This window comes from Phyllostomus discolor, chromosome 1 (assembly GCF_004126475.2).
Source record: "Phyllostomus discolor isolate MPI-MPIP mPhyDis1 chromosome 1, mPhyDis1.pri.v3, whole genome shotgun sequence".
Classification (NCBI taxonomy): Eukaryota; Metazoa; Chordata; class Mammalia; order Chiroptera; family Phyllostomidae; genus Phyllostomus; species Phyllostomus discolor.
This window is the reverse complement of record NC_040903.2, coordinates 191,348,038-191,360,550: the sequence shown is the minus strand read 5'-3', so window position 1 is coordinate 191,360,550 and position 12,513 is coordinate 191,348,038. Positions and strand designations below refer to the sequence as shown.

The 12,513-nt window shown below is 43.5% G+C and overlaps 2 protein-coding genes across 6 annotated transcripts in view; one reads left to right on the top strand and one right to left on the bottom strand.

Moving 5' to 3' along the window:
- Nucleotides 1-2,661: 2,661 nt before the first annotated feature.
- On the top strand, nucleotides 2,662-9,938 carry PIGH (phosphatidylinositol glycan anchor biosynthesis class H). 4 transcript variants are annotated; one of them, XM_036011174.1, is made up of 4 exons: nucleotides 2,662-2,936; nucleotides 6,741-6,950; nucleotides 7,443-7,523; nucleotides 8,601-8,918. In XM_036011174.1, the coding sequence occupies exons 1-4, from the start codon at nucleotides 2,757-2,759 to the stop codon at nucleotides 8,694-8,696; spliced, it is 567 nt and encodes a 188-aa protein (XP_035867067.1). In that variant the 5' UTR covers nucleotides 2,662-2,756; the 3' UTR covers nucleotides 8,697-8,918. The 4 variants fall into 4 exon arrangements, with proteins under 4 accessions (XP_035867067.1, XP_035867051.1, XP_028363225.1 ...); XM_036011158.1 differs by having other exon boundaries at nucleotides 2,663-2,936; nucleotides 7,440-7,523; XM_028507424.2 differs by lacking the exon at nucleotides 8,601-8,918 and adding an exon at nucleotides 8,925-9,938 and having other exon boundaries at nucleotides 2,664-2,936.
- Nucleotides 9,939-10,404: 466 nt separating this feature from the next.
- Nucleotides 10,405-12,513, bottom strand: part of PLEKHH1 (pleckstrin homology, MyTH4 and FERM domain containing H1) — a 53,645-nt gene continuing 51,536 nt past the window's right edge. For both annotated transcript variants that reach the window (XM_028507422.2, XM_036011149.1), the window contains one exon: nucleotides 10,405-11,794. In XM_028507422.2, the coding sequence (XP_028363223.1) occupies nucleotides 11,633-11,794 (162 nt within the window). In that variant the 3' untranslated portion in view covers nucleotides 10,405-11,632. The remainder of the gene's footprint in view (nucleotides 11,795-12,513) is intronic.

Sequence of the window (12,513 nt, the reverse complement as noted above, 5' to 3'; positions counted from 1 at the left end):
AATCTTTTCTCTTTCCCATGGAGCTTACTGATAGGCCCTCTTTCCCAGCCTCCTTTGAAGTTAAGTAGAAGTATGTTAATGAGTTCTGGCCAATGGAATGTAGGTGGAAAGGTTGGCCATAAAATCCTGCCATATAATCCTCCATTCTTGCCCCTCATCTGTTGGCCAGATGCAGAGGATCCAACGGAGAGGACCATAAGGAGGCCCTAGGGTTGGTGAAGCTACTAGATGAAGGAGCCTTGGTTTCTGAATCACCAATGGGCAAACATCACCAGCCATCTGACCAGAAGCACCCAAATGGCATTGTAGACAGATAGTACATACTCATTTATTGTGTTAAACCACTAAAATTTTTTTTAAATAGCAGTTAGCCTCCCTTGACAAATATCAAGTATACATGTTTCTCATGCTTCCTTTCTCTGCCTCTCCACAACAGAATTTACCAGGGAATTAGTTGTGAGACTCCTTCAGGGACCCTGCAAAAAGATATTAAACCTCCAGGGGGAACTTGCCAACTGCTAAATCTAAGTTCTTTTCATTAGCTGCCCTTCCTTGCTGATATAATCCACTGAACTTTGGAGGCTTGTTAATACTTTGAAGTCCAACACTGAGAGCTTAAAGAATCACCCCTTGCTACTTTCACAGGGTCATGATCAAGACAACTTGTCACTTCACATCCCAGGTGGCTTCCAGGTAAATGGCAAATACACAGGTTTCTATTTCTACTGAGGTGCCTAACTGCATAACAGAGTTATGATGCTGCTGTGATCTGATAGAACGAAGTGGTTATAAAGATTTTGGAATTATATTACCATACTATTTATCCCTAATAATTTAATATTAAAAAAATTAAGTAATTTTGTTGTCTTTTCTTCCCCACTGACTCTATATTGTGAAACGTCTGAGTCTGCACAGGTTCTTAGCCTTTTTGTATGCTACGGACCCTCTGTAATGCTGGTGAATCTAATGGACCCCTTATTACAACCATGTTTAAAAAGGAATAAAATACATAGGATTTTTAAAAACGAAATTAAAGTTTTAAAAATATTTTTTAAAATGTTATAGTAATGTGTCTCTTGACACATTGGATAACAAGATCTAGTAGTGGGTCAAATTACTGCAATTTTGAAGTAAAGTGGAAATGGCATTTTTGAGATAAGTAACAATTATTGTGAAATGAAAATATCTGGGATTTCTATCACTGCCAAAAATCACAAGTATTGTTAATACTAATTGGTTTGTTGCCTACGATCATAATCAAAAGAAATGTTGAATTTTAATTGTAAGTTAATGAAAGTAAAGATGAAACTCCTCTCTTCACTCACAAAGCCCAGGTTAAGGACTCCAGGACTAGAGGTTCCTCCAAAACATGGACAGTGGTTATTTCTGAATGGTGAAAATAACGGGTGGTTTAAATTTTCTCCTTTTCTGTATTTTTCAAAATTTCCCCAATAACCAAACATAACTTTTATAATCATAAAATAATCACATGATGTTTTCCAAAATGAGAGGGGTGTCTTGCTTGGTAAGGTTCAGGATACACAAATTGGAAAAACAAAGCAACACTTGAAGAAGAAAATCTTTTAGAAAAAAAAAGAAACAAAAGCTCAGATGAAGATGGATAACCTTAACCTCACTTTCATCAGACACTTAGAGCTGGTGAGACCGTTATGCGATTTATCTTTATACACAAAGGAATCAATTCTTTAATGCATGATGCTGACTCAGGCCTGAAGCACCATAACTCTTTAACAGGCCACACTGCCATTCTTGGGCCGTATCCTAAGGAGAAGGAGGGAACCCACAGGCCGCAATTACTCATGAGTTTATTAATTTTATTATCCATTACCTTCTGCGTCTTCCACTCTTGCCTACCTCCTAGCCAGGACTTGTCTGCCTACTCAATGCTCCACTCAGTGGTTTGGGAGAGAAAACTCCCAGAGAGTGAAATCCAAACTCCGTTCCAGACCCTACAAGCCCTCCTGAATCTGACCCTTGCCTGCCTACCTCCCCAACTTCCAACTGCATTCCCCATGCGTCAGCTTCTCTGATCTTTGATTCCTCCCATAAGACAACCTCCAGCCGCAGAGGCTTTGCTTTTCCTGATCTTCCTTCCGGACAGTTTCCTCCTCCAGTGCTTCTGAAGAGCAGTGGCTTCTCATCCTTGTAGCTCCAGCGGCCTTCCTCAGACAGCCTTTCCTGACTGCACTGTTGTCACTGTTGTTAAGTTCCCAAGCCATCCCTGCCGGCCGTAGTATTGACAACAGCACTCTTTGAACTTAAGTCCATATTGTCTCTCTTACCAGGAAGGAAGGTACTTGAAGGCAGGGACCTTCTCAATATTGTTCACTGCTGTGTCCTCAGCACCTAAAACTACCTGAATGAAGGAATGAGAATGAATGAATGAATGAATACCTGTGGCCCGTCTCCTTGGGGTGTACTCTGGCTTACAAATAAAAATCGGTTTATCAAGAAAAAGCACGTTAAAGCGGTTTTAAGCTGTCCGTTGGGTTGCTGGCTCCGTAGCTGAGGCTTTGGAGTAGACAATCCTAGCACCTCAGACGAGACAGCGAATAAAACTTAAACCGCAGGACCGCGCCGAAGCTCTCGGCGCGGAACTGAGGCTGCGCGGAGCGTGGGGCGGGGCGGGGCCAACCTCGCTCTCCGGAAGTGGTCCCAGAGCCGGCGAGAGGACACGGGCTGACAGCCCGGCGGGCGGCTGGAGCGGCGGCGCTGCTGAGTGGGTTCCCTCGGCCATGGAGGACGAGCTGAGCTTCTCGGACATTTACGGCGGCCGCCTGGCCCTGCAGCGCCGCTACTACTCCCCATCCTGTCGGGAGTTCTGCCTCAGCTGCCCTCGGCTCTCCTTGCGCTCGCTCACCTCTGTCACCTGCACCGTGTGGCTTGCGGCCTACGGACTCTTCACCCTTTGCGAGGTAATAGCTCCTCGCGCATTTCCACGGTCGGTGTCCGGGACTCAATTTTGGAAGGGCTTTGGGGTCTTGGGATAGAGCCCAGACCTAAGGCCTCAGGGCAGGAACTCGCTGTCTCTAGGGACGCCGTCCCGCTGCTGGACAGCATTTTAAATTACATTTAGTGAAGTTTGAGCTCCTGTATTTTAACCCTCACATGGGTCGCTGTGTGGTTCCACCCAACATGCATCCAGTCCTTGCACGCAGCCTAAAACTTTAACTTGCATGTGCTTTATGTAGTGCATGCTCATAGTAACTCAGTTCCAAGGGTTCAGAGAACTAAGTGGGTCATCCTCACTTTCACTCCTCAGACGAATCACTGCTAACAGTGCCTTATATATAGTCTTCCAGAAACTGTCATTGTCTCCACTGTGTGTGTTTGGGTAGCATCTGTATATACACACACACGTTACTTATTTAAGAGCTTGATATTGATAGTTCTTCCCAATCTCTGTTTTTCAAGGCAGCCTAATCCTCCCTCCTCCCAATCACTTCCCCAACTTCAAGTGCTTTTAAGAAACTATGAAATTTTGGAATGGATAGTTTCTGTGCTCAATTTCCAGACTCATTCCTAGTCTCTGAGCCTCAGTTTTCACATCTCTGAAATGGAATTAATATCTGCCATGCCAGCTCCAAGTATCGTGAGGGTCACATGCAGTAGTTTTGTGACAGCACTCAAGGAAAAGGGATCATCCTATTGCCCTTTTCAGTTTCATATGTAGTGCCCTGAACCGAATATGTTTTTCCAGGAGGGGTCTGATCAGAGCTAAGTACAGCAGGGCTGTTTATTTTTATATTTGGGATATTGCTTCCATTACTGCACCCTTTACTGCATCCATTAGCTTTTTTGCCATCACAGTGTATTTCAGAGTATGGCAGTTTAGCATAGATACATGCATAATTAAGACTGCCCTAATTTTGTACCAAACTGTATCTAAAAGTTTGTTCGTAAGTCATTTGAAATGTTGAGTTGCCAGGACTGCCCTTCTCTCCAAACCCTCCCCAAAAGATTTTTCATTTATAATATATTTGAATTTTAATACTAGCCTGGGTTCTGGCCATGTGGTCATGTGAGGAGGAGGAGACAGTACTCATTAAATGCCCACTGAGTGCCAGTTGCTTTACTGAATGCCTTATTGTAGCCTTAGAAGAAAGCCAAGGCTCAGAAAGACTGATAACATCCAAGTCACAAAGCTAGTAAATGGCATACTTCAGCTTCACACCCAAGGCTGTCTGATCTGACGTTGAAACCCTTTCTTTTCCACTAAACTATGATGTCTCTTCCCTGGGGAGGGCTTGCTTAGACAAAATTTTTAAACAGAGAAGTGTGTTTCTTATGCCAGCTCCCGTTTGTACTCATCTCTCTCATCATGGTACCACCTAGCCACCTCAAGTGCCTGGGACTCAGTAACCTCCTCTTCCTTTAAACTCCACGGCAGCACTTCTTAAGGGCTCTGTGTACCAAAATTTCTTATCTTTCCTCCTATTCGCAACTATTCGTCAGAGTCATGAATCTCAGCTAGGAATGAGAAGAAATCTGATGAAGGAATTCATTAAAACATGTCTGATTTCAACCTAAATAAATATTGAATTGTTAGAAAAATGAAGCATTAAAAATGTAGGTAAGAATAAAGTTTGGGCAGGGATTACCTTCCTAAAAAGCTGATATGGATCAAATTTCCTAAGCATTTATTGCTCCTCAGCCCTTCTTCCAGTTTTTGAATTCACAGTTGAATTAAATTTCCAGGTTTTTACCTTATTTATTCCAACCTAGAATGTCATTCTTTCCTCTCGCTTTTCTCAACTAAGTATATGTGTCTGTAACCACCACCTCCTCTGCACCAATTTCATCTTGATTTCTTGGAAGTCTTCATGGGACATTCCTGTGTGCTTTAATTTGCCACTGCCCCCAACCCCCTTAATGCTTTCTTATGCATTTATAGTCAGCATCATAGTATTTTCTAAAAATATTTATATATGAATTGATCTTGTCTCTAATAAATCTTTAAGGGCCAGGGCTGAATTTTATTTCTCTCTGTTCTTCCATAATGCTTATTCAGTGCAAACTATGTACAAGACACTGTACTAGATACTAGGGCATTTAATTACATCAAAGTAGATGTTTCTGGAACATCAGACACTCAGTATATAGATTTCTCCATTTTCCATTCATTAATCAAAAAATAGTTATCTAGCACAGAGGTCAGCAAACTTTTTCTTTACAAGGCCAACTTGTAAATATTTTAGGCTTAACAGGTCTCTGTCTCATATTCTGTTTTTTTTTTCTTTTTTTTTTTAACCACCCTTTTAAATATGTAAAAACTATTCTTCGCTCAAGGTGGACCAGACAAAAATAAATCACAGGCCCAAACAGTTTGAGACCCCTAATCTAACATTTAGTATATGCTAGGTAGAAGAAAGTAGAAAGATATTTTCAAAGAAAATCAGAGCCCGTTAGTAGTTAAAGTGGTAAAAAAATAGAATTTATTCAGAAACTATTAAAGTAGGAGAAGAGACCTTAGTATAGAACGGGGCTCAATTCTGAATACAGAGTAGACAAGTGAGAATTTGTAGCCAAGGAGCAGGGTTATGGTCAGTGGGTGGGAAATTATTACAAGGAAACCTCAGGGGTAAAGGGGGATTCTGGCTAAACTGATTTGACAGAATTCTTGCTGAAGACAGGCCAGGGTGATCAGACACTAAGGGTGGGGATTCCCTTAAACTGATTTAGTGAAATTCTTGCTACACCAAGGGCAGCGACTTAGAAGAGCTTGACTAGAGTTAGGTCAAGGAGGGCATCTTGTCAGGAACAATAATAGGACACTTCCTGCCCTCAAGGAATGAGCCATAAATTACTGAATCTCTTTTGATTCTAGGTCACTGATTCTCTTCTTGTGCCATCCTTCTATATAATAGCTTTATGGAAAAAAGAAAACAATACCACATGAAAGAAACACACATCAATAGAAAAACACGTTTCAATCAGAAATGATAAAAGGCAGTAAATGGGACTTAGAATCAAAGGAATAAATACTATTTAGAGTCCTATTATGTAACAAAACAAGAAGTCAGGAGGTAGGAGGCCTCTAGGGGGCATAAAAGGCTCAGGTTTTTTTTTTTTTTTTTAATCTTGATGTACCCCATCTCAGCCTAACTTTCCATGTGGTCTGATAGAGTCCATAGAAATAGTTCAGACATCAAAACCTCATGGTAAAGGGACCTTATCTTCCCTAGATCTCTTTTTAAGATGGACTTAGTTTTCCAGAAGCCTCTGCCACAGAGCTCCCCTCATTGGCTAGAGTTGTGTCATGTGTCCATTTCCAAACCAATCAATGGCAGGAGTAGGAACCAATCACAATTCACTCCAAGTTCTATTAGGAAAGAGAGTGGTTATTGAGTCGCTTCTATTACACTGTGCTAAGTGTTTTATTATTGTCTGGTCTGTGATTTTGCAGTTTCTGAGGGAGCACGAGCGGAAACGGTCTGAGTCCTTAAGTTGCGGTTTTGGAAGAAAAATCTGAGTGGTGGGATGGTGGATGTCTTGCTGATGGAGGTTCCCTTCCACAGACCTACCCATTTGTTGTCTGGATGTTTTAAATCATCATATGCTTTCATAGCTGTACAGAACACAAGGGTGTTCTCCTCCTCTGTCCAACTCACAGCAGAACAGAGGCTTTTTCAGCATTGCCTGGAGTTGACTTATTGAACAGCAGGATATGCAGAAGACCACCTGGTAATTTTACTGCCTGTGTCTGGCTCTCTCTTCAGAACAGCATGATCCTCTCTGCTGCCATCTTCATCACCCTCTTAGGCCTGCTTGGTTACCTGCATTTTGTGAAGATTGATCAGGAGACTCTGTTAATCATCGATTCCCTTGGCATCCAGCTGACTTCATCCTATGCCTCTGGCAAAGAAAGCACCACCTTCATTGAAATGGGCAAGGTGAAGGATGTTATCATTAATGAGGCAATTTATATGGTAAGATTCTAAGTGGTCCTGCAGGCCTCTCTGGAGGAGCTAATCCCCTGGGGTGTGCCTGGATCTGAACTGTTTTAATACATAAAGTATTAGATGTCAAAAAGTTAAATTTGAGGACTCTCTGTTCCAGTATTTGACGTGTTTCTTTCTGGGCTGGCTGTCTAAAAACCATAAAAGTGAAACTTATATTGGAAAAAGACACGTTCCTTTATTTTTAAAGCAACACAACAGGTTTTCATGGATAGGATGTCAGCATTTACTTTATTTTCTGGCGCAGCTTCAGAATCATCTCTGGTTGTTGTTGTTGCTGTTGTTTCATCTTTTTTCATTTAAAGCTCAAGAATATACTTCTCCCTCACTTCAAAATCTATCAAGTGTTCTCCTATTTAGAGATAACCATTTATGAAAAAGTTTTAGCTGCCCCTTGATGAAAAAGAAGACAGAGTGAGTTTTACTTAGATCACTGTTATTTGGTTTATTTTCTTACAGCAGAAGGTGATTTACTACCTCTGCATTTTATTGAACGATCCGGCAGACCCACATGGGATATCACAAGTAGTACCTGTCTTCCAGGTGAGCACTTTGCTTAACTTTCTTCTCTGCAGAAATCCTCTACCTTTCCCCCACTCTCTGCATACCCACTGCTACTGATGTAGCAGCATAAACTTTTCTTGTCACAGTATTTGAAGATACCTGATAGCTATTTATAGTCAGAGTTAGGATCCCAGAAGCTTCTGAGGCAAATACACTTTCAGAAATACCATGAATGCAAATTTTAGAGAAAAAAATAAATAAGTAGCAACTTCTGCCTATAAATCACCATTCCTCTCCAATGCTTTGTCAGTCCTACAGTATGATTTTACACAGATGTTACTGATCTACACATACTGTTCACTGTTTTGTGTTTTCCTTTTAAAGTCTAACTAACACGCACATTTTCATGCATCTATGAAGGCCATTTTACTTATTATTATAAAGAAGTATATCATCACGTTGAGTATCAGTTTATTCAGCCATTCTATTCTTAACTTTTGAAATTACATTCAGGTTATTTTTTGCCTTGCTTTTATTAAAACACACATGCAATAAATTACTTTACAGGTGTATAATTTATGTATGCAGTTATCTCTGCCTCACTGCCGTGTTTCACAGAGGATTTAAAGCAGCTAAAATTCTTTTGCATTATAATTCAAAATTATTTTATTAAAGCACATGAATAGTTTCATAGATTTTTACAGTGTTTGAGATTTGGCTCCAGACAGGGGACGACTCTACTGTACTCTGGGGAATCTGCACTTGTTTTCCTACAGTCCTGGCAAACAGCGGGCTTATTTTTTAGTTTATTGTGCAAGTAAAGGAATTTAAATTTTTAAAATTTGTATCTTTAAATGACACAGACTTTTCATATTTCCTTGTATTTATCTATTAGTATCTCCTCTCTTTTTAAACTATCCATTTCTCTCCTATTAATCAAGTAGAATGTAGATATTGATTATGCATTTGTAACAATTTATATGTTTTGGTAGCAAACTTTTATTAAATATGATTTCTACATATCTTTTTCCCATTCTATGACTTTTAATTTTGGTGGTATTACATTTCATTATACAAGATATTTTTCAATATCAAACTGCCCTTCTTGTCTCTGAGGACTGTCTCACCGCTGTGACACTTCCCTGGAGGGCCTCTCTTTGGTGTTCCTCATGCTTGCTCTTAGATGGAGATCATGGAATTTGCACAGATTAAAAACAGTCTTTCGAGATCCTGCTTCACACGGTTCTCAGGCTGGGCCACGGGCCTAGTTAGGGACTCTGCCAGCAGGCTGCTGTGGGCCTGGACTTCCGCCTTTCTGAGCTCCCCATGTGCCACACTGACCCCCTGGTGGGGGTGAGATTGAGGCTGCACATGGGTGCAGCATTGCTAAGCACTCTCTTACGTCTATTTGACTGTGCATTTCTCCCCTTTGGAATTCAGAGTGCCAAGCCCCGGCTGGACTGCTTGATTGAAGTGTACAGGAGCTGCCAGGAGATCCTGGCACACCAGAAAGCCGCACCCACAAGCCCATGAGTCCCAGCATTCAGAAGGCCAGGACTGTCTTCCACGGGAAATGACTGCTCAGCCCTAGGGGCCGGTGCATTTTCTGTATCCTAACCGTCATGTGGACACAGTCCTAGGAACCAGGACGCACACGGTGGATCTCAGAGCGGGTGACTGGAAACCCAGCTCGCTGTGCAGTGTTGAGCAGAACATTTGTGTATTCAGTGCTCCCCTTGTAAGGTATTGCCTGCTTCCCCAACCGAGGGGAGACCCTAAAAAATGGTTTGTCAAAGATAATGTCGACAAAAAAAAAAGCACTTTGTGAAATTCCTAAGCACATTCAAGTTTACTTTTTGTTGAAACTTGTGGAGCAAGACAATGGGAAAATGGTATCAGATCTACTGAGGAAGACCATTTCCAACTGTATAGTCAAGTCAAGTCCTTCAGGTACTGGGTGAGCAGGAAGAAATGTCCTACCAAAGACAAGTCTCAGTCCACCTAGTTCCTGTGTCTGTGCAGGGCCAGTTTATTATGACTCTCTTAATAAACAGATCTCCTTCGCAAACACACACAATCACCTGGTTCACAGATGGCTGCGTTTTATTGATAAACACGGACATGGCATTCCAGTCATGGCGTCAAGCACACGGAAGCTCTTCGTTACTCAGCATTGTGTATGGTTTCAAAAGCTCCTTTTGCCAAGAGAGATGAGACAAAAAGGCCAGACAGAAATTCAACTTTGGTTTCCAGGCATGTTAAAGAAGGACAAACATGCAAACTACAGAAGCCTTTGCTTATAAGGCAGTTTCTTCTGAGGGAGAATTCATAAACTACGGGAGAGTTCCTGGAGGGTTGGGCAGGAGATAAGAGTGGGGGAAGTAGCTTGACCTCCAAATTCAGTATGAACACAGCTCCATTCTTGCTTATTTTTTCTTCACGATCCCAATATTTTAAAAACTCTCAGGCAGACAATATCCTCATGGGCCTCAGAGACATTCAGGGTACTCCAAAACCAGAGTCGTCATTTCTGCCTTGCACACGGCGCCGGAGGGGTTCTTCAGACGCCTGTGGTACATGAGACCTGTGGGCCTGTTGGAGGTAGAAGTGCTCCCACTAGATCCCAAACGCTGGGGGAAAGGCAGGCACAGAAATGGGAGACAGCTATAAGACTGCCAGCCTTGCAAAGTCAAGTCCATGTAAAAGGCAGCCACTCTGACGTGCTGCTTTGTTATTGTGCCTGTCAGTGTGAAGGATGAGGGGAAGCGTGCTGCAGCTGATGTGCTCACATAGACTAGTTCCAGAACTGGTGTGCAGTTCTGCGTCGTACAACACACACACACACACACACACACACACACACACAAGTTACTTTGTTGAGATTAAAGGCTTGATTCTTGGACACAACTGCTAAAACCACAGGGTTTCCAGCACTTTATTGACAAACAGTAAGACCGCCTGAGAGCTGTGAAATAAAACTCAGTTTCTCCAGTGTTGGCAAGTCAAGAGTACCAGTGGACTCTTTTGTCCTTTTTCCTGTCAGGGGCGGGTGGAAACAAAGATCATCTGCTCTGTATGCAACAGAAGGTCTCGGTTGGAGGTGTGGGGATACTGGTATTGTTAGAAGGCAAAAGGCGAAGGAAACCTTCAGTTTCGTTCACCTGATGCTGTTAGGCTAGGACAGATGTCAGGTGTCCTCTGCCCTCAAACCAATTCCCGGCGGAAGTTCGCCGGAAGTCATGAGTGAATCCAGGCCTGTGAGCCTGGAAAGGTCTTCTGTTTCTGACTTGTCTTTGGTGGCTCATGGAGCAGCAAACAGCAGAGTGCATTTGCTCGGTCTTTCGAGGAGCAGGGAAACAAGTGGTGACCACCTCGTCCTACAGTAGTGAAGCGAGCACAGCCTTCACTGAGCCCTGTCCAGTAGTTAAAGTGAGACACGGAGAGGTCAGGTGAGACCTGCCCCCTGCCTGTGCTTGTGCCCAGGTGGGCTGACAGTCCAGTGTGAGGGAGAACAGCTTCAGTCCCAGCAGGGAGAGAGAGAGCTCCTCGTGCTGCAGAGACAGGAGCCGTGGCCCAGAAGGAGCACCGCAAAACGCCTGCTCATTTGCAGTGTGGGGAGGGGAAAGATGACTCTCTTCCTTTCCCTTCCAAATGGGAAAGGCAGTCCAGTTTTAGTGAGTTCTAGGCTTTGGTCAGAGTTCAGGTGAATTGGGGATTTGAGTCCTATTCAGGGATGTTGGGAAAACTTCAAGTATAAATCCCACATAAGGACCGTGTACAATATAAAGAATACCAGCCTCCCAGGGGTGTCAGTGGGGAAAGCTGGACTGACAGCACTGATGCCCTTGGCAACCAGTAACACCCCTGCCTGTGTCTAGAAGCAGGCAGCATCTAGAGCTCAGTAGTCTCATGGGGGGGAAAGTGGTTTTTATACTGGGTCTGGATTTTTAAAAGTTGGGCCCTGACACATTATAAGGCACCTAGAGAGAAAGGCTTCACGGACACTGAAATACACATTTCACGGAACAAACCAGGGTGGGAGCGAGGGAAGGGCCGTTAGCCCTGTCACAGTAGTATCATGCCCCAGGACACATATCTCCAACCCCAGAGGTACCAGGTGGCGGTGGGGAAAGGGGTCGGAGAAACATTCACAGCAACGTTGGCCTCTTGGCAGCACGTGGAATAGAGGCAGAGAACTGCTGTCCACCCAGTTGCCATGGCTGGTGGGTAGCAGGTGGGTAGTTGGGTGGGTTCACAGTTACGGGACAGTGGTTCATGTAGCTGGCCATGATGAAAGTAGCCTCTGCAATCTAAGGAGACAACAGAGAAACAAAAGAATTGAACTAGCTTTGGCTTGGATGCTGGCTTTCTCACCAGAAATTAAACAGGGTACATAACCTTCCTGGGCTCCCCCCAGGGGGCAAATGTCCAAAGGGGATCGTTACTGTGAGGTCCCAGGGCCCAAGGAAACAGGTGCCTGCAGTTCTGGAGGTCCTCTGAGACGCACAGGCACAGCAACCCCCTGAGGACAGGAGGGGCAGTGTTCTGCTCAGCAAGCTCCACACTAGGGGCGGGGCCTCCCTGGAGGACAGGGTCTGCACAGCCTCCCCTTTGGCAGGGATGGTACTGAAAGGAGGAGGAGATTTGGCCAACTCCAATTTTAGGATCACAACCAGAGGGGTTCCAGGTACTCTCGGAAGGGAGTCAGGAACTATAAATCAGGACTGAAGATTCCTGAGTCTGCAATTCTTATTTTTGCTAGCCACCATTTCCTGTAGTAGGTGGGAATGATGCCCTCAAGGCAAAAGAGGTCTGCATGGAATTCATGCCTGAAGGAAAGGGGCGCATGTGCAGACCACCCCCCTTTGTGACTAGTTTGGGACAGGATAGTGAGAACTTTTTTTTCTTTTCTATTTTTTCTGTTTTTCCTTTTCATTCAAAAATGTTACGAAGTTATCACTGTCACCCCTGCAATAAATCTGCTGTGATGAGGCCCTGGCTGGAGTAGCTCAGTGGATTGAGCTCGGGC